The sequence below is a fragment of the Gnatocerus cornutus genome, unplaced genomic scaffold (assembly GCF_029298725.1).
Source record: "Gnatocerus cornutus isolate USDA-ARS CGAHR unplaced genomic scaffold, icGnaCorn1.1 ctg00000023.1, whole genome shotgun sequence".
Taxonomy (NCBI): Eukaryota; Metazoa; Arthropoda; class Insecta; order Coleoptera; family Tenebrionidae; genus Gnatocerus; species Gnatocerus cornutus.
This window is the reverse complement of record NW_028275375.1, coordinates 3,841,759-3,863,266: the sequence shown is the minus strand read 5'-3', so window position 1 is coordinate 3,863,266 and position 21,508 is coordinate 3,841,759. Positions and strand designations below refer to the sequence as shown.

At 37.3% G+C, this 21,508-nt stretch overlaps 1 protein-coding gene across 4 annotated transcripts in view; it reads left to right on the top strand.

Annotated features, from left to right (window-relative positions):
• Positions 1 to 21,508, top strand: part of LOC148166457 (uncharacterized) — a 120,527-nt gene extending 99,019 nt beyond the window's left edge. For 3 of the 4 annotated variants that reach the window (XM_088048836.1, XM_088048834.1, XM_088048837.1), the window contains 2 exons: positions 17,353 to 18,115; positions 20,090 to 21,508. In XM_088048836.1, coding sequence (XP_087904962.1) covers positions 17,353 to 18,115; positions 20,090 to 20,733 — 1,407 coding nt within the window. In that variant the 3' untranslated portion in view covers positions 20,734 to 21,508. The remainder of the gene's footprint in view (positions 1 to 17,352; positions 18,116 to 20,089) is intronic. The other variant, XM_088048838.1, reaches the window with a different exon arrangement.

The following is a 21,508-nucleotide window of genomic DNA, read 5'->3' as shown; positions in this document are numbered from 1 at the left end:
AAGCAACTTCTAAATTTTTCAAAACATCTCGCTGGGTTGCAAAATTTTCGTTGTCTCTAAAATTAATTTTTTTCTAAAAATTGTTCTGATAAACGTATGTTTTTTAAAATTCCGTACAGCTGTTGGACAAGACCAAAAAAAAATCTGTGCAAATATCAACGTTATAGTCGTAAAAGTAACCAAATTATAAACCTGTTAAAACATGTCGACTAATCGCAAAATTTTAAGAGTAACGCTAAATTCAAAATTATTCAAAAATTCTCCTGATTTTGGTATATTTTTACAATTTTGTACAATTTCTTGATGAGACTGAACGAACCATTTCTGCCAACTTCATATTTATGGGCCTAAAACTAACCAAATTATCTTTTTTTTTGGAGATATCGACAGCAACCAAAATTTTTGTTGATTCCCTAAATTCAAAATTTTCTCAAAATTGTCCCTTTTAATGGGGAACTTCGAAAGTTTTTACACTAACTGTGCAACATTTGAAGAATAATCTCCAGTAATATGAAAGTTGCAGTTCTGAAACTAACCAACTTGGGAATTTTTCAAAATATGTCGTTAAACTGCAAAAGTTCCGATGGTCCTCAAATTGTTAAAGTTTCTAAAAATTGTCCTCTTCAATGTACAATTTTGCAATTTCGCACAGTTCTTTGACACAACTAAGGAAACAGTCTGTGCGAGTCTTAAAGTTGTAGTAAAAAAAGTAACTAGTAACGGTTTTCAAAATTATCCAAAAATTCTCCTGTTTATGTTATAATTTCGTAATTTTGTACAATTTCTAAACAATACTGAAAGAACCATTTCAGCGAACTTCAAATTTATAGTCCTAAAACTAACCAAATTATAGATTTTTTAGGACAAGTCGACAAAAATCAAACTTTTTGTGTCCCGAAAATTCAAAATCTTCTCAAAATTGTTCTTTTCAATATACAACTCCACAATCAAAGTTGCAGTTCGAAAAATAAGCAAAAAAAAATGAGGAAGAGCAACAATGTGTGGTTTAATCGCTTCGCTCGCTTTGTAACACAGCTCGTAACTAGCTGAGGTGTTGACAGGTGCATTTTCATTGTTTTTGGCTCCGTTTATGTATTTTCATTTCGGGCTCGTAATAACTTTGGCGGTTGCAATCAAAGCGTAATATGTAGAGATATCGAGCAATCAGTTGTTGACAAAGCCTCCGTAATATTACGTATCATTGTCGAGGGCAAATCCGGGGAAAGAGCGATAATCGCGATGGGTCTTTGTGGGATAAATCCGGAGCGTCGTCGACACGAAACCGTGCTATTAAAATAATAAACGGCCGCAATAAACCTAGGCATTACAAGCCTAGTATCGACAGCACAGCGGGACTTTCATTCTCGCGCATATTAATCGTCCGGTAATTATGCTGGTGATTTTTTTCGAGATCGTCCGAACGGCTCATGTTGCGTCGTCCTTTATGCAAATATAGACCAGATAGTGTTGCTGATTTATCTTGGAGCTAGAAGAGGCTCTCTTTCATCCGATCTGCAAAAAGCAGCTCTTGCCATTATCTCATTAACATTACGGCGGGTTGTTACAGTCATAATTATGATGTAGGGTGCGCTGAATGGCGATACAAACTCGGCTTTGCCTCTTTGCCCGGCTTTGTCTGTACCAACTGAACCAATCAACCTCTTCAGCAACAATTCGCAAGATAGCATAATATATAGTCGCAACCCTCTAAGACGTCTGATGGAATTGAGTCTGTGCTCGGTTGCTTTGATACAAACTTTAAACAACATAAATACACACGTTTACAAAGAGATTGTAGCTATTGAAATGGCGCAGCCGCCCCCGACCACCGACATCTCAATTATGATTATTTCCTTGCGGAAATTAAGACCCTCTTTCAGCTCACAAGAGATTCGTGCGCCACTCCTTTATACGATAAACAAAAACACATTAAAAATACACTTTATATAGTTTTTAATAGGGGCAGAGGCCATCGACGCAAAGAGGGTGAATACTCATTTTAATTATTCTAATCCGACGGATTACTTTAGGAACGCCGCAGTCAAGTGGGGGAAATAATACACATACGTTATGACACGTAATTTAACTGATATTAAGGGCGATAAGGGCGGTTTTATTCATTTTACCAAATCTCGACACGCTTCTCGAATTCTCAGGATTCCCATATTTTAACTTTTAGACGCAAAAAAATTCAATGCAACACATTTGAAATCCTTGTATCCTGAAATGCTTCAGAGTTTTATCTTCTCGGATTTCAGGATCTTGGGATACTTTTACTGATTTTCATTCTGAGATGAGACTAAGATTTGAGTTTCGAAAACTTCTAAATACTCAAAGCTCAGATTCTTTGATTTTTCAGTTTTTTTTTCTCGTAGCTATTTTTATTACTTCTCCAGATTGTGTTAATTCTTCGTATAGTAACCTCAGTTGACATATACCTAGTAAACATTTTATGGCTTAAGTCAAACCACCCATAGAAATAAAACTGGGTGTTGTAAACTGCAGCCGACAAAGTTCTAGGTAGAGAGTTGACCGATGGTTGAATAGGCCCGCACTCATTTCGTGCTCATTTATGGTCTCCAATCGCAAGGATTAGTACTGCCCGGCCCTCTCATAATGTGGCCATAAAAATTACTAGGTATATGTCAACTGGGTTTACTATATTCTTTCTTTGAATCATCCAACTGTTATAAAATTGCAATTTTTTTATAAAGTTTTCTCAAAAATTTTGTAATTTTCTACAGTTACACAAACAAAAGCGATAGAAAAATTAAACAGAAGCAAAAATTTCCTTGTTTATGATTAAATTTTCCAATTTCGTGAATTTCAAATTGATAGTTCTAAAACTAACCAAATTATGGATAGATTTTTCAGGACATGTCGACAAAAATCCCTAAAATTAAAAAATTTGAAAAAATTGTCCTGTTGAAAGCAAAATTTCGTAATTTTGTACAGTTCTTTGACAATACCAAGAGAACAATCTGTGCGAATTTCAAAGTTATAGTCATAAAAGTGATCAAATTATAAACCTTTAAAAGTATGTATGTCGACGAATTACAAAATTTCGAATGTTATGAAATCTGGACTTTTTTTAATTTTATACTTGAATTGGGTAACGAAGGCCTCAAAAACAATCAAAGATCGTAAATTAGAAAAGATTGCGCCTGAAATTAAATAAATTTGAAGAATCGGCATCTTTTTCTAAATCCTCAGTTTTATTGCTATTTCAAATAGAAATGTGTCGCTCTTCCGGTTTAATTTCCATATGTAAATTCGGTTGACTAAGATCAAGTTTTGCCCAGATGTCAACTAGAACCGCACGCTCATCTATATCAAGCTCGTCCGTTTTTCAGCCAGCAATTCCGGAATAAAATTTCAGTGGAAATAAAGCTAGCAGCACATTGTTGGTTTCCCGCATTTCCCCACCCTCTCTGATCGATTTCATATGTGGTTGGGACGTTAATTAGAGTTTGTTTTAGTTGAATGCCAACCGGAATAATTTAATCGAGCACAAAGGCCTTTGTCAAATATTGATATGGATGTGTATAATAACGAGTGCGCTTGTGATGACATGTGTATGTATGATGTACACAATAACAACTAATTTCCATGATTCCTATTGATGTTGCTGTCCTACAATGTTACGTAATGACCTCCATTAAAAGCTAATCATAATGCAGCAGTTTCAAAGCTGAACCACCCTCGGAAATTTTGTATACAAACCAATGCGATATTTTATTATTAAATTTAGTGATAAAATTTGACCTTATTTGATAAGAGTATTGTGTTCCAACATTGCACAAGAAGGACGCAAAAAGATTGAGTTTTTTTTGTACGTCGATTCACATTCTTCTTTATCATGCGTTTACATAATAGTCCAACACGAGTGACCCGGTAACGTTTTGACCTCTGTTTATACACATTGTACATGGCTATAATAACATTAATCAAAAGTTTGGTAAAGGAGATTTCTTGTTCCGCGGCTCGAAATAATCAAACAGACAAATAGATTGGTTGAAACTGTTGAACAAATAGCGCAACATCAGAAGGCAGAAGTTTGATTCCCATTACTTAATTACACAGAAACTGGGATGCCAAATCGCGATGAATCAAAAGGGGCTAGTTTGTGATCCTTTGATGGGATATGGTGGGGCCGAAATCAGATGCACACGACTAATGATAACGAGATTATGTACAATTACATCTTGCGCAAATACCGACTGACTTCGGGTTTCGACGGGGAACTAACTCAAAGCGAATTTATCGAAAACATCCACAAAGTTGAGATTGCAGGGAACGCTCATTGTCGACAAAATATTTTGTTAATTTCGCCGACCTTTGAAGCTGACTATTATTTTACGTTATCAACACGAGCCGCGCATTCACACAAACAATTCATTTCAACATTTGCTGCAGTTTATCCGTCAGCGGGGATTTTTTAACACTTTCCACCCTTTCGCAGACATAACATCCTTTCCCTTGGTAAAGAGGTGAAAAAACACGAATATCCCTTGACGCGCACCAGCCGGATGTACAATAATCTTTCACTGACGTGCAGGAGCACGTCTAACCCTTTAAGGGTCTGAGAGAAATAACTCGGGGGACAAATCTCATTACGATTTGGGGCGTTTCGAGACAAGGCTACCCCAGTTTTTAGATTTTTTTTCCTGAATTATTTCGGGTGGTGAAATTTCTAATTTCATTAGCTAAATAAATATTATTGATATTACTTGACATTACATATTTCAAAATGAAGACATAAATGACACATTGCAATTTTTTGAAAAGAATGACACTTTCCATTTTTTTAAATTTAGTGTCAAACTAAAACTCAATAAGTGGACTTTTGCTCCTAGAAAAACATTGTGGGCAAACTTCTAGTTTAGTCGGTACAATTTTTTTCCACTCTGACTTCTCTGTGACTTCTTGTATTTTTTAAGTTTATGCTTCTAAATAACTTCTAATTATCAAAAATTGCATAGAATGGAAAAGAAGACTTATTTTACTACCATTTCAACACATTTTTGATACAAATAAATTCTTACCACTTCTTGTAAAAAAGTTTTTTCACCCAACGCGTAAAGGACCAAATGCGTTAAATTGTATAAACGGTACTTCGCTTTAAAAGCATAAATCAGTCTCTTTTTTGTGTATACAGGGTGTTTGAATAATGCACATAAAATCTACATTGTTTTTAAAAGGCATTTTGATCCAGATCTACTGAAAATTTTGAAGAGCAAACTCACTGTATTAGTACAGCGCGTTTCAAAAAGATTTTCATCTAGTCACCTACGATTTTCCGAACAATTTAAATATGCCGCTTAACGCAAATAATGGCAGGAACGTTAGTTACATAACTTCAAAATACTTTCAAGACACTGAAATCAACTGGATCGCTAAAGGAATAAAACTGACTCAACCAACTCAAGCTTAATTTTTCTGTTTGTTTTTCCCTATTGGCAATTTTGACGTTTGACAAGTGACAATGTTAACAGAAGTCCAAAATGATGGGACTTGTTCAAACGCAGTACAATGCGAGCGACACAAAAGGAATTATTATAGCTGTGACAATCTTTTTGAAAACTTTATTTTTATTTTTATTTAAATTATTATTAAATTATATTATTTGGCCGCCATTTAGAAGTACGTAGTGTCAACTAAAACCAATAAAGTATTTTTTTCTTAAAAATACATTTAATTAGGCACTATACCCCAATCAATAGAATTTCTACAATTGTCTAAAAATTTCAATTTACTTTTTTGTGTCTATGCATGCAAAAAATACGAAATTTAAACACTCAGTATATTACGAACTAAAAGATTCTGGTCAAAATTATTTACAGGGAATTTCTAAAGAGTTATGTTGTCGAAAGTACCAAAGTTTCGTTGAAATTGTATATAAAAAAAATATAAGAATTTAATTTTTTAAACTCGCGAATTTTTTTTTTTTAACTTTTGATTATTATTTTGGAACTACTTGGACTTATCCAATTTTACTTTTTTTAGTCTTAAATGAAAACTCGTTTAATTTTCTTTAAAATGATTCAAGATGGGCCAACCATTGGTACTCATGGTACATCCTCAAAAGTGAAGCACGATCAATGGAAATGGGACTTTCGCGGAGTCACAGCTACAATAGATTTATCACTAGAATTAGCTTGCGGTCCACATTTTAGGCCATACCGTGGACAAATGTGATGGGCCCATTTTGAATTGTACATAATTTTAAAGGAAATAAATTAAAGAAAAATCGGATGTATCCGAATGATTCAAAATTAAAATAAAAATAATGTAGAAAAAATGTCAAAAGGTCCTTTTTTACAGAATAGTTATTTTTCCAACAAGCTGCAAAATCGTAATATTTTATACTCCAGACGTGATTTGTCCCACGAGTCTGTAGGTCGAGTTTAGACAACAACTTGTGTGCGTAACTTCCATTTCGCACGAGTTGGCCACAAGATTTTTTCTACAATCGCAACAAAATGCAAAATGTATTTAAAAGTTGACACTTGACTTGGCAGATTCAGTCACAAACTCCAGAGTTCTTACGCAGATTCACCAGTTAGAATTTGAGAAATCGGCGCGAATTTGCGTTAAATCTAAATGGGGGTTCAGTACAAAAACTTTTTTTCCGAAAAATGCCCTATTTTCCAAAACTGGTGTATAATTAATAGCCCACTCCAGTTCGAAATAAACTAGTAATGTCCATTCGGTTGTAAACGTGGCTCTTGCGCGGCCGTAAAAGAAATAATAGTCCATCTCGCCATGTAAACAGCATCTCTCGTCCGCCAAAAATAACAATATTTGTCAAGAGGACATTTTACGATTGGAAGTGATGATGTGGGTGCCCCTGTACACCCATCCTGTTAATCGCATAGCTTACACACCATTAAACAATACGTTTTGACAGTCCTGCTGCGAAGTCATCGTCAGATAAATGCGTTATTGATGATGCACAACGTGCGATTTCCACCTGCTTTATTAAATTAAGTCTTATCTGAGAGCGCGCCTAATTTAACACAATTATAAATGCAAGTCACTGTAAGGCACCGACGTTTTAAGGGCGGTTTCACGCAAATTTGTGCAAAGTGCATCCTCACTAGACTCGATTCGAGACTAAATTTAACAAGAAGAATTTTCAAACGGCTGTGATGCGAGAATTGGAGCGGATACGATTATTATTAATTCCGAGCAATTTGAAAACGACATTTTTTTTAGATATTGACGTCACGGATTTTTTAATAAGTTATTCGATAAATGTAAGTTTAGACACGAGCGGGAGCTGCACCAATACGCGAAGTGCTCGTCGAAGAAGTAAGTGTGGCATTTATTAGAAACACAATATTTTATATTGAACTATTTAGAGACTTTTTCGGTCAAGACGGGGAAATTTATTTTCAACAGTTGTTCTTCACTCCAAAGTACGCGTGTTCATTTTGACGGTTTTGAGTCATGGCGCTCGGAAATAACTGATTTAAATAATTGCTATCCGTTTCTTTACTCAAAATATGAAACATATTAGTTTGAGGTTGTCAAAACAGGATATGTTCACATTCCTACAGTTTCGAGAAACTTGGAGTTGTATCGCGGTCTAAAACTCTGGAAATCACGACTTTTCCTAGATTTTCCACGGCCATGCACGAAGGTAAATTCTCTATTTTCCAAAATTCATGAAATTTTCTATATTTTTTCTGTAATTTGAGCTTTTCAATTAAGATTTAACTTCAAAATTAAACTTTAAAACTTGAAAATCTGTGGATCTGCGGAACAAAAATCTAAAAATAGTTTTAGACTTCGGAACTCGAAAGCTTGAGAGTCTGAGAAAAAATTTTTGAAACGTGCGAAAGTGAGAACTGGGACCAAAAACCTGAAGATTCCAGAGATGAAAAGTCTGAAATTTTGACAATATTTAAATAAATTTCTATGAAGCCTGCAAGCTTGTGTCTCGGACGAACCAAAAATTTCTGCTATTTTCGATTAAATTCCGTATCTTTTACAGTTTGACCATTAAGACGTTGAAACTTGGGGAAGGGGCGAATTTTGTCTTACTTAGTGTCTGTGCCAAATTACAAATTTTTTGACGCAGAGACAGAATTTTTTGGAAAGTTTTTGTATTAACAACCAACCAAAAATCTACAAATTTTACATTAAATTTCATAACTGCCGTGATTTTCCTTTTAAAGCAACGAAATTTGGGCAAAGTACTGCCTTTGTTTTGGTTATTGACTGATCCAAATAACAAAATTTTGAAATGGAGAGAAATATTTTTTTTTTAAATTTTTATTTTGAAAACGAATCAAAAATCTTAATATTTTCGATTAAATTTCATAACTTTGGTAGTTTCACCCCTAAATCAATGAAAATTGGAGCAGGTACTACTTCCATTTTGTTTATTAACTGTATGAAATTACAAAATTTTTGAATAAATAACGGACATGTTTAAAAATTTTATTTCGAAAACAAACCAAAAATTTTCAATATTCTCCATTACTTCCACAACTTTTATAATTGAACCACTAAAACAATGAAACTTGGAGGAAGTACTGCTTTTATCTCACTTAGTAAAAGTACCAAATTACAAAATTTTAATTTTTGGAATGAACGAAATAACTTTCATAATTTTACCGCTAAAACGATGAAATTTGGAGCGAACCGTTTATTGAATAGAAACAAACTCAAGAATAATAATAATTATAATTATTGTGGACTTCTACAATGAGTCAAACAACTGGTTTCATATTACAAACTGTCATTTAATTTGTCCAACAACAATAATTAAAAATTAATGAGCGACCGTTTTTTGCTCTGAATTCTAACATTATTCCAACCTTTGATCAATTTAAAAACCACGACAAGACAATGTTCCTCCACCTGTTTTCGAGCTGTCAATTAAACAAAATAAAAGTCAATGACTGCTGATTTTTTTCCCACTTTTTCATCCGAATTTTAAACAGACTGGGCCACCTGTTAGCTGTAAAACGTCCGTGTTCTAACTCTTAAATAAAAATCTATCATCGTTGTTTTTGACAAGTCAGTGCCCTCCGTTGAAAATAGCCCATTGTTGAATATTTTGGCACTTGTTCTCCACATTCTGCGGTTGCTTTGTTAGCGTCCATAAATTCGGAAATTCGAGCTATTAGTTTGAACATCTCTAATCCGTTTTTGGCGAAACGTTGAGGTGAGTGCGTAATTTATGAATTTCGTGGGATAACGAAGCAGCTTGACGTCCATGAACAGGTTCGAGCTTCTCGTCTATGAACCAGTCAATGCCCTGGTATATTATTTAATTTCAAGTTATTCAGCATTTAAATGATCTGACAAGTGCAGTTTGTTTCTCATGGGTTTTCCTATTTTTAAACAATTCAAAGCTTATTCAATCTGCATACATTTGTAGTCTAGGCCATTTCAGATTGAAATGGTCCGAGTTTATGCCATAAAAAAGCGAATTTATGACGGCGCATCTTGTTAACTAACGTGCCTGCTATGGCAAGCTAGATTAATCATAAATGTTAATCTCAATTTTACAAATTATGTGCAATAAAGTACGACCGAGGCCATATCAGGAGTGCGCTCGTTAAACGTGAAAATCCTTGCAGGAGAAAAACTAATCACAATAATTAAATAATTTGCAATACAAGCGGCGGTTTCTATTTATATGGTCAGCTGAAGCAGGACTCATATAAATAGGATGCAAAACTCGGTGATAAGCTAAGAGAAATGATGTAACGCCATTATTACCAATAAAACGCGAGGAATTTTCAAACTAATCATAAAAATAATCTTTGGACATGGTCGAAAGAAAATAAACAGAGCGAACATCTGTTTAGCCCATCTTTCAAAAATCCAATACTCTCCCTAATTATAGATTAACTGCAAAATGCGTACGTATCTATCACGTCACTGTCGTTATTTTTGATATTAACCCCTCTATATTTACTCCTGCGATCTATTAAAACATACTAGCGGTTCTATTTAAAAGTGAGAATCTCGAATTTTGTGCCAATCACTGACGTCTTGTAGTTGTTGTTTACTCATCGGCCGGAGATTTCCTGATAGTTTTTACAAACTGCCCAAACCGCAACACTTTCAGGTGCTCTCTTATCTGATTCGAAAAGAAGTGTTTCGTGCATGAGCAAACAAGGAGCTACCACGAATTTGAATCATCAGCGAAGTCGTTAATTTCAGAACCCTACTCGCACAGGGAAGTTGTTTATGACACGGACTGGGTAAAGTCATTACCGCATTCCTCAGGCAAGCATCAAACTATGACACGGTTCTTGCTATTGCTTCTTCGATTTTAAACGAGAAACTCTTTGAAAACGACTAAATGGTTTAAAATTTAGGATGCATGGAAAAATTCACTTCTTACTTCCGTAATTTTGGAAATTTTGGTTCGTCCTAGCAACATTTTATAATTCGAGTCGTTTTATAGAAGTTACCTCCACCAATTTTATTGGTTCGTCGTTTTGGAATTTTCCAAAAGTGGTATTTCTGGAGTACAATTTTGTAATTTGGTATAGTTAGTAAGAGAGATGGAGGTAGTACCTCCTCAAAATTTCATTGTTTTAGAGGTGAAAATACAAAAGTTGTAGAATAGAATAAAAAAGGTTGAAGATTTTAATGCGTCCTCAAAATTAAAATTTCAAAAATTTGTATTTCTGGAGCTAAAATTTTGTAATTTGGTACAGTTACTAAGCTAGATAGTAGTACCTCCTCAAAATTTCATTGTTTTAGAGGTAAAAATACAAAAGTTATGATATTTAATAAAAAATAGTCAAGATTTTGGTTTATCCACAAAATTAAAATTTCAAAAATTTGTATTTCTAGATCGAAAATTTTTTAATTTGGTACAGTTACTAAGAACCGCAAAATTTCATCGTTTTATAGGTACAAATACAAAAATTATAGAATTTTATAAAAAATGGCCCAGATTTTGATTCGTCTTCAAAATTAAAATTTCCAAAACTTGTATTTCTGGAGCTAAAATGTTGTAATTCGGTACAGTTACTAAGGGAGATGTAAGTAGTACCTCATTCAAATTTCATTGATTTAGCAAATTTTATAAAAAAATTATAAACAATTTGGTGTCATATTTTTGGCTCTTCAAATATTGGAGCTTCCAGTACCTCAGGTTTTTAGGTGTCTCAATCTCTCAGGCTTTTGAATTCTTTGTTTTTTAGGTTTATAGAGCTCACAAATCCTCAGGTTTGCAGGTTCAATTCAGTTCCTCAACTTAAATTTCAGGATTGATTTCCCAGTTGCTCAGATTCTTGGTCCAAGTTCTGCCAGTTTTAAGCTTCAATTTTTCAAAAAATCGAAAAACGTGAGAAATTTCAGAATCTTCAGCCTCATGGCTTTGACAAAATCGAAGCAAGCTCTTCATTTTCTGCGAAAATTTTGGCATTCGAGCGAGTTCGGATGTCCCCATTTCTATTTACATTTTTAACCTTCATGATGACGTCCTAGAGAAAATCGGGAAACCCAGCGAGTAATAGCTTCAGTTGTTTCATTCACCCCCTTCTGGGTGCTTTTTACGGCTTTTTATGGTGTCATAACTCGAAGTAATCGTAATGATTGCAGTTAAAATTAGGCGAGTCCTTTTTTGAAGAGCACTTCTAAAGTGCCTGATGTAGAAGGTATGTCAGTGGAATGACACTTCCAGCGGAAGATTCTTATAACTCCCAACAGCTGTGTGCTCCATTCATGTGCTCTGTTGGCGTTTAAAATTAGCCGCAGTCGATGTGTATCAAAGATATTTCAAATTTAGTAATCCATATCCATAACACGGGGGAAAAACGGTTAATTTTTTAGATTTATGCTCTTCGCCACGCTCCTTTCTCTTATCTAAACATAGAACAAAACCCAAAGAGATGCCTATAAATATCCTGTAAAATGATACTCTTCAGTTTTTTCCAACCCGCGGCTAAAAATACATTGAACTTGACCAGCTTACGTTTTGGAGGACGTCATGAGGACCAAGAGGACTTAGAGGGTGATTGATCACTTCTTCATTAGTCACGGTGCGTTACAAAGAACGTCCAATAAGACAAATTGAATCGGAACACTGCACATGTTGAAATTTTCAGTTACTACCCAAAACCTAATTAACAATTACCATTTCCTCCATCTGGTCCCGTCGATCGATCCACCACTCGGAAAATAATTAAGATGAGATTTTTCTCCCAATTAAAATCGTCCCGATTTTAATAGCGTTCAAATAGTCAAGTGGTCGGCGGTATGAAAGACTCTATTGTTCGGAATAAACAAACGACTGCTCTTATAAAATAATGCGCACTTGCTCCGATAATATGTTCGTTGGGCGTATGATTCGATTCAGTGAGTTGCATGGGACGCTTTTTTAAAGCACAACTTCACGGAAATGGAGGGTTTCAATGGGGCACAAAGCTCGCATTGTTCACAAAAAAGGAAAAATACAAGTTTTACGAGGTGCGATCAGTGCTGCCACCTGTATCGCACGCGAGAAGCGCGCATGCAGGTTTCTGTAACATCATTTATCGAATTTTTATGTTACGTAATCACGCGCGATCAATGCACTTTGCGGATATTGTTTATATTTTTTGGGAGATTGGGCGATTTTGTTCGGCGTTTTTAAAATGAGCATATTTTGGTGATAAAGATAATGGATGGTTTGAGAGTAATGACGATTTGGTCCGTCTAAATATAATCTTTGTGTCGTTGGGAAAGTTATAAGATGTTAGAATGTCTCATTTGTTTTGTTTTGAAAAACTAAGAGATTAGTCTGAGGATTAGTGTACACAAGAGTGCTAATAAGTTTTATAGGAAAGCAGCTCGTCTAGCTGAAACCGTAATCCCCTCATCCTCTCACTCCACAGCATTATAGCTCCTGCATTGTAGGTTGACATGACAAATCCTCAGGGAACAGCCTGTCTAAGGCTTATATTCCTTGTCACATCCACACTCTATTCTGGATTATTTCTTTTTATACCGCCGCAGGGCGTCACACCCGATCTTCTTCACCTCCATCGAAATCAAGTGGCCACTCGACGTTGTTTATTGTGAAATAAACAAAGCCAACTCGAATATTCCATTTCTCCCAACAAATAAACCTGCAGAAAGTTTATGGACTGGGAACCGTGATCCAGCCGTTAGTTGGGACTGATTTACGGTGTTTACCCGTGTGAGTGATGGCCCGCGAGAAACAACAGCCTTCACGTGTTACATAAATCCTGCAAGCTGGAAAGTGCTGGCACGACGACGCTGCTTTACGACGGTCTCGATCCTATTCAGATTTACTCGCACGGACGGCTTTAATCATTCACATGTTCTTTCGTCTTGTGGCGCCCGAGACGGGGCCTGTCGCCCAACACCAGGAACAATATTGGTTTCAAAAGGCGTGTCGCATGTCGAGCGTGAAATGTCGTACGACAAGACGCGTGCAACTCCTCCAAGGGATACGTGCGCCTTCCTTCCCGAGGGATAAGGCACTAATCAGAATTTTCCTCTTGCCTTGCTCCACGCCGATTTTGACAACTTATCGACTTGGATTTTTGCAAGACGTTTTAATTTTTAGCCCCCGTTTATTTATTTATGCTAATCATCCCACAAAGCTCCCAGTTTTAATAAACGTGCGTTATGACCGCCGCATATTTGTACGCATCAAATATTGACAATATGCTGTTTGGCGAGTGCTCCCCTTTGATGTCAAGTAGAAACCCTTGTTAAATCCTAAAATAACATAATACACAAACGATTCAAAGGGGTACGTATTCATCACGTGGGCACTTGTTTGCGACACGTGTCGCGGTCTCCACGCCACCACTGATTACCAATTACGTCGTTCAATTGCCTCACGATCGAGGAGGCGGACAGCAACCCCTCCGGTTTGTTTACGCCAACGCGGAAATGATGGAAACCGGCATTGTGTCGGTGAAAAGCGATAATCAGATGTAATTCCGCTGTGCCGAAATAATACGCATTAAAATCACAAGCTGGGATCAAGGATGAGGTCCTTTGAAGCTTTCACGCATCGCGGCACGCACACAAGGGTGCTCAGCCATTGTTCCAGTACACTCAATTAACAGGAGCATAAGCTCCGACGAATAAAACTCCCCGTAATGAAATTAAATAAAATCCTAAAAAACGTCCCTCCCCCAAATTAGGTTTGTGAAACAATAAAGTAAATAAAGGGATAATCGCCCGCCAACCCTAAACGCGAAGTTAATTACCCTGAACAGTGGTTGGTTCATGACTTTGCGGGCCATAAATCATAATTCATATGCAGGGGTTGGTTGAATACAATACGTTGTGTTCACCCCACTCGATGTCTTCACGCCTCGCTCTGCCACCATTCAAGGATTTATTGATTAATCCAAACAAATTGTGTCGAAATGACTTTACTGCTGGGGGTTGATTTCGCCTCACCTCAGTGGGTGTTTATTGTTTTTCCAGCAACAAATTGCGGCGCGCGCGCTACAATAGATGCGGGGGCTTTCGGTTTACAATTTCTTCCGCTGCGGCAATAAACAGTTTCATAAGCAGCGCGAGTTAATATAAGCGAACTGTATAAACAGATGCATAATTTCGAAGTCGGCCTGAACAAATACGTGGACGCATTCAAAGCCGGCCCTGCTATTTTCCACAATGTCGCTTTATTGTCTAATAAATCATAATGCACGGATTTATTACGATCTGGCCTTCTTGTTGGCGTTTTTATTATTTCCGCTTCTGTTTCCTCACTATTGTTTATTATTCCTTCAGCGCTTCGATCTAATAATAATGCTTTTGATTTTGTACTTTCGCCGCCGGATTTTGCATTATTTAGCGCCCATATTCCTTTTGTGGTCCGTCGGAGGCGTAGATAAAACAGAATATAGCGCGACTTTCACCACTCGCATATCCCCAAAGAAACCCTAACTCGAGTTTGACAGCCGACCGTCAACGCTTTTTGATGTCTCCAAGACCAGTCGCACTTTGCAACTTTTATTTCGGTGGCGCACTGTCAAAACATTTCTTCCTCTTCATATTAAATTAAATTGTTACTCGGATTTATGGAGACGTTTCCAAACCACACAAAAAACTTAACAAATGTCCCATTAATATTAATCCGTTCACTATTTCAGTCCGGCGACGTTATGAATCTTTTAGTGTTCGGTTTATTGGTGAGGATATTGTCGTCTCTGTAAATTTGTACTTTTAATTTTAGATTCCTTGTTTACTGAAGAAAATTTGTTGTATAAATAGAGTTCATATTGTCTGTCATAAAACACAACTGACAATTTTCTCTTCGTTGAAAGAAAATCGAAAATAACACTCGCAACGCGCGTGGTCATTATTACCATAAATCTAAGAAAAATTTGACGTGAGTTATACCACTACACCAAAAAAACAATACCGCGGGAAATTTATTGGCTGCGATTAACTCGGCCTGATTTATTTCTTTTTAAATTGGTTATTAAGGCCGCCTTCCCAGAATAAAAGATTTTATTAACGAAGAAAGTGATATATCGAGACGCTTTTGCCCCGATTTCTCAAATTCGTAATTAACAGAAAACCAAAATAATGGCTTCATTTCATTGCCGTTCGACCATAGTGCCGGTCTGGATATCGAAAACTGGCTGGAAAGCTTCCAATTATTTTCTAACGAGGTCCGCGAGATCCGCCGAATTTTCGGGGCCACCTGGCTAATACTTTGATAATTTCGTAAAATTTCGTCCGAAAATGGAAGAGTGACAAGACAATGCGGCGTTCCTCATTAAATCGGTGTATTGTTTTCGCGAATCTGTGCGCTACATCTGTTCAACACATGTCGGTCGCAGGGGGCGTCGCTTTCCGTTGCTTACTTGATTTAAAACAGACCTTTTCCGTAACAATAATGTATTGTCCGCGACTGTCCAGCGGCCCCCAAAATGTCCCAGGATCATCAGCTAATGAATAAAATATCCGCGTAACAATGCAGATCAAAGCGTGCTTAGACCGTTCCCTTCCATTAAGATCAGTGCAGAAGATACTGTCCAAACAAGCCTTTATAATGTCAGTCGAGGGCATAAAACAAATGAAAACGACCTTTGAATGTGTGCACATTCAAAGAGCTTTTTGTGGCTCGCCTGTGAAACAAAGTCGATGGCTCTGATTGAATTTTTTCCGCCGTCGTTATTATTATTTTTAAAAGTTGGGAAAACAAGCGTGTTTATTTTAGACGGTCTTTGATACACTCTGCTTTATTGTTTTAAGAGTTAATATGTAGCGAGGACCCGCAGTTTATATTTCCCAACTAAATCGAATATTTCCATTAGACTTATGTTGATGTACTTTTCGGGAACTTTGATCTCTCTTCACTTCATTGGCGTACTTTATTCTTTATCGTTTTCCTGAATCATTATAAACTCTCTCTCTGTTTCACGTCTATTCACAGTTGACGTCTGCACCAATTTTATGTGTCCCACGTGTATATACAAAGACATCGACTCTATTTTTTCTGTTCCACACAACTTCTTTGTTAACACTATCAAACGGAAACGGCGACTTCATCCAACCATCGATTTGCTCCATTTGACACTTTCGCGGTTGCGTTTGCGCTTGCGGCAGCCTCTCGGTATGTCAAATATGAGAATATCGGGTTCCTTTATTTACTCGAATCGGAATTCGGCCTCTCTAATTTTAGAGAGAATATCACATTACGACAATTATAAGAATTTTCGAAACGCTTCGAATTTGCATCACCGATGTGAATGTTAAAACGTTCAGATTACGTGATCCTAAACGATCTAACATGCCGTCAAAGAGTGATTTCTGTAACAACAAAAAGCTCCTGCGGAGATGATCGACCTCCTGCAATATTCTCAACACCACCCGTTCTTGTTCTTAGCTGGTCGAGTAATTAACACGCACCGGAAGTGATATATCATGTCGTAATAATGACCGACACCAGAATATCTGCCTGCTGTCCCCTTGGTGTTCTTATTCTCGGTCTTCTGCCAACGCCTCCAGAAATATGCGGGGATGGTTTTCAGTTTTTCATGCTTGACCTAGTGGGAATGACAAAAAGAGATGCGCAACAATAACAAGTTTATTTTTATGCGTGGAAAAACGTGGAAGCGTTCAATATTTACGATGACTCTTTAATTCGGTTGGAAATTCTGAAATGTGCACTATGTATGAGAACTGCAGTGAATGGAAGATAAAATTGGCCGCTTGCCGACGTATATTTAGTAGCCGTAGGCGGCTTGGCAACCTGCGAATATTTGAAAAAAAGAAACATGGAGAATATAACAGATGAACAATTCTTAAATGTGTCTTTCTGCCCTTATTCCCCCTCCGCCGCTCATTAATCTTGCTCCTCTTCGGGATTGTTGAATTTTCTTTTTGTTGCAGCCGTCGGGCACCACCCAACTGGTCAATGAAACGCAGAAGCAGCTGGAGTTCCAAAGACGCCAACAGGAGCAAATGCTGCAACAGCAGCAGAAGCTCCAGGAAATCCAAGGCCAGATCACCGCTCAATACGCCGCCAGCGGTGTCAACCCTCAGGGTCTCATGTTCTTGCCATTTTTGGACCAACTCCGCAGTCTCCAAACCCCAAAATCCCTCGCCAACCACGTAAGCCCCCTCGTCAACCTCTCCAAAACTCGAATAAAAGACGATTTTTTTCAGATGCTTCCTCCTCATCAAGTTCCCAGTTGGATCTCCGCCACCGCCCATCTTGCCCACATATCCGCGTCAACGGAAAAACGATCACCAACGCCACAAAGAACGCCGTCACCACCTCCCCCACCCTCTGATCCTGATGCCCCCTTGAACCTATCCAAACCGAAATCTTCAAGTTCTGGATCGGCAGGATCGAGTCCACAAAGCGCACCCGCAGGTCTACAAACCTTCAATGATCAACCGGTGGCGGCTACCGCCCCCAAACTTCTACCTCCCAGTTTAGTGATGCCGAGGGCGTTTTTGCCTTACGCAGGGTTGCCTCCCCAATTTAGTCCTTTACCCCCCAGTGTCGATAGGAGTAAGAGCAAGGACGACAAACAGCCGCATTTTCCTATGCATATGTATGGACTTCCGGCGCCGCCACACATGGGCGGCAGGCCCAAGGATGATGGCGGGATCAAGGACGAGACGGATTTCATGGCGGCGTGTCACAGTAAGTTCACAGGCTGTTATTCAATTTATTTGCGAAATTTGACGGCGGAATTTATGTAGCACATCGTAAGTTTAAACGAATGCTTAATATTATGTTTGCTAAATGACAGCTACTGGGCATTAAATTGGCTTTAATATTCCACACGTTACAGTAAGTTAAAATGTGATTGTTAAGAAATATTTGCTCATCTAGACGTAAATAAAAATGGGCTGTCAATTTGTATTTTTCTGTTCTTGACATATGTATACGTGCGCATCGAACCAAGGGCACCTTAATTTTTTTAGCGACTTTTTATTCACGGAAGTGAGTAAAGGCGAGCGAAGCGAGCAATGTTTCGCTTACAATAACACTGGCCGACAAAATAAAAGTAAAAAAAAGTACCCTATGTAATTTTGGTCAGAAAACACGATGGTGAATGTTTCCAGGATGTCTAGTTTTTGAGGTTTGAAAAAACTGCTAATTTGAGTGCAAAACATCTCAAGATAGTGTGTGCAAAACATTATGAAAATCAGTGAAACCGTTCTTGAAGAACACAGATTTTTTGGTAAAATTTCCGGAACTAGATATAAATTTCTGTCGTTTTAATTCATCTATCTGGAAGTCTTAGATTTAAATAAAAATAATTTTTTGATAAAAAAATAAAAATTATGTAAGGTAACTTGGGGTAATATCGGACGTAGACCGAAAGAGCCCATGCAGATTTGTAGTCGGCTATCCACGTTTGAAATTATCTGGCACAAACTCTCTTGCCTGCTATTCTACTAAAAAGTTCTTTGTTTGAGAAGTAATGGATATTTTGTTATTTTTTGTGTAACGTTCCTTGATTCGTTCCCTTCAAATTGGATTTATATAAATAAGTACATGAAATTAGTAGTAACTTAAATAACCTTTGTACACATCAAAGTTGATTCCTTAAATTTAATTAAAATTGTTCCAAATTTCTATTTAATTGAGACAGAATTTTGAGCTAGTCTAAATTACGTTCGATAATTCTGACTCAGATTACAGTTGTCATAGATCACGGTAACAATGAAAAGTTACAAAAAACATGTAATCAAAAAATAAAACACTTTTATCACACAAATTTTGTACTTTTCTTTCCTGGCAGTGGTGACAAAAATTTTGTGGTTTTTTTATCATACCAAATTAAAAAAATACATTAGATTTTTTTCTATTCTATAATTTTTTTTCGAAATAAGGTAAGTTGGGGTAAATCTTTTTTATGAAAAGTCATATTATGAATGTTACTTAATAAATTGTTAACAATTTTCACATAATTATGGGTATCATGGTAGCAAAAACATTCAGTTAACCGTTTTTGAGATAAATAAACAAGAAAAAAAGTTTTTTTTCTTTTTTGATATTTTTCTTCATCTAAAAGATCTTTTGAATAGAAATAAGTGATTATCTTGAGTTTTTATAGATCTCAAAAACTAGAGGTCCTAGAGAATGTTCAAAATCACCATCGTCTTCAGGAGATCAAATTACACAAGAATAATCAATAATAAATCAAACGGGTACAGCCTCACTTACTCGATTTTTTTTATGCTACGTCGTCCTGTGACGTCATGATTTGACGCCACAAAACCAAAATAAAGCAATGAGTTTAGTTTTAATTGTTGAAGTAATAAAACAAGCGCAAACGACAATTGGATTGTTGGTTTGAAGGTTGCGAATGCATATAAAGTTGGTCATAAAACGTGCGTAACGTTGCAGTTTACTTCTTCCAGTACATTTAACGGCTAGAACCTTAAACTGTGTCCCAATTGCACAAAGTAATTTAACCATCTGAAGTTTACTGTGGGAACTGAAACCCGCAGCCGTAACCAGATGTTATTGTACTTAATTGTATACTTTTGTGCTTGAGATATAGAGGTCTTGTCAGCTACAATTTGCTTGCACTTGACGTCGCGTCTTTCTGTGCAAACTTGTACTGGTCGATTGGAATTTTTTCTAATTCTAGTTTTTTTGCAGTGTGGGGCGGGCCGGACCCGAACTTCAAACTAGACGACAACAGCGAGAAAGCGAAAATCATTCGACAGCAGACGAAACGCGACTCCGAGAACAAGCCGCACATAAAGCGCCCCATGAACGCCTTCATGGTGTGGGCCAAAGACGAGCGACGGAAGATCCTGAAAGCGTGTCCAGACATGCACAACTCGAACATATCCAAAATCCTCGGGGCTCGCTGGAAAGCCATGTCCAACGCCGAAAAGCAGCCATACTACGAAGAACAGTCGCGACTATCAAAACTCCACATGGAGAAGCACCCCGATTACCGGTACCGGCCGCGGCCCAAGCGCACTTGCATCGTCGATGGGAAGAAGATGCGCATTTCGGAGTACAAGATGTTGATGCGTCAGAGACGCCAGGAGATGCGCCAGTTGTGGTGTCGCGACGGCACGGGAGATATGAATTTCTCGTTGTCTTCGAATTCGGAGATGTCGGCTTCGGCGACGAGGCCCAGCGTGTCGCCACCCTTGGGGATGATGAACGGCGCTGGGCCGAGTTCGGAAGGGTTCTATTACCCTCATGATAGTACCTCGCCGGATGGTATGAATTTCTCGCAGGAGCACGCAATGGCTTATGATTCGAGTCCGAGGAATGAGGATGAATGAGCCTGGCCTAACAGGGAAGGTAATTTCCCTTGGTATTGAATCGGAGCCCGCGGTGTACAAATCCTCTGACGGTGGAAGTGGAATTCTTCGTGCCATCGAATGTGAAGCGACTTTACGCCCGAGACTATTATCATAACGTTGGTGTTGTAGTTGTATTGTTATGTAGATACATTACTCTAGATCTTCAAGTTATTTATTACATTAGTCTTTAATGTTTTTCCCTTTGTTTTTATTTTGTAAATTCATGTAAAGTTTTATACATAGTTTACGCATTGCATTGACACAATCAGCTTTACTTTTTATTCATTTTTGTTTAGTTTTTATTTGTTATCATTTTCATCGAGTCTAGTCTTCTCATTGTTGACAGCTTTATTTACAGTTTTTCGATTTGGTACAAATTACCCGGCGATGATGAGACGACCAGACCTCGCAAAATCTTTAAATTCAAGTGCAATGTACCTATCATAGATTTGTTCTCAACTGTTGATGTTTATATATTTTAATATAAGAGCCAGTACTTTAAGTAATTATTATTTATTTTCAGCAGTTTTGTACTTGTACAGTGACTCAATTATATGTTACGGTTAGTATACACATGTACTTAGACTAAAGTTATCTGTCATATTATGTAACTCAGAAAAGGTCAAAGTAGTACTATATTAAGCAGATTGGTCGCTATTCATATACCCAATGACCAAACAAAGCAATTTCATTCAATCAGGCTCTGACTTCATCCTTACGCGCCCATGAATAAAACATTTTGAGCAATTACGAA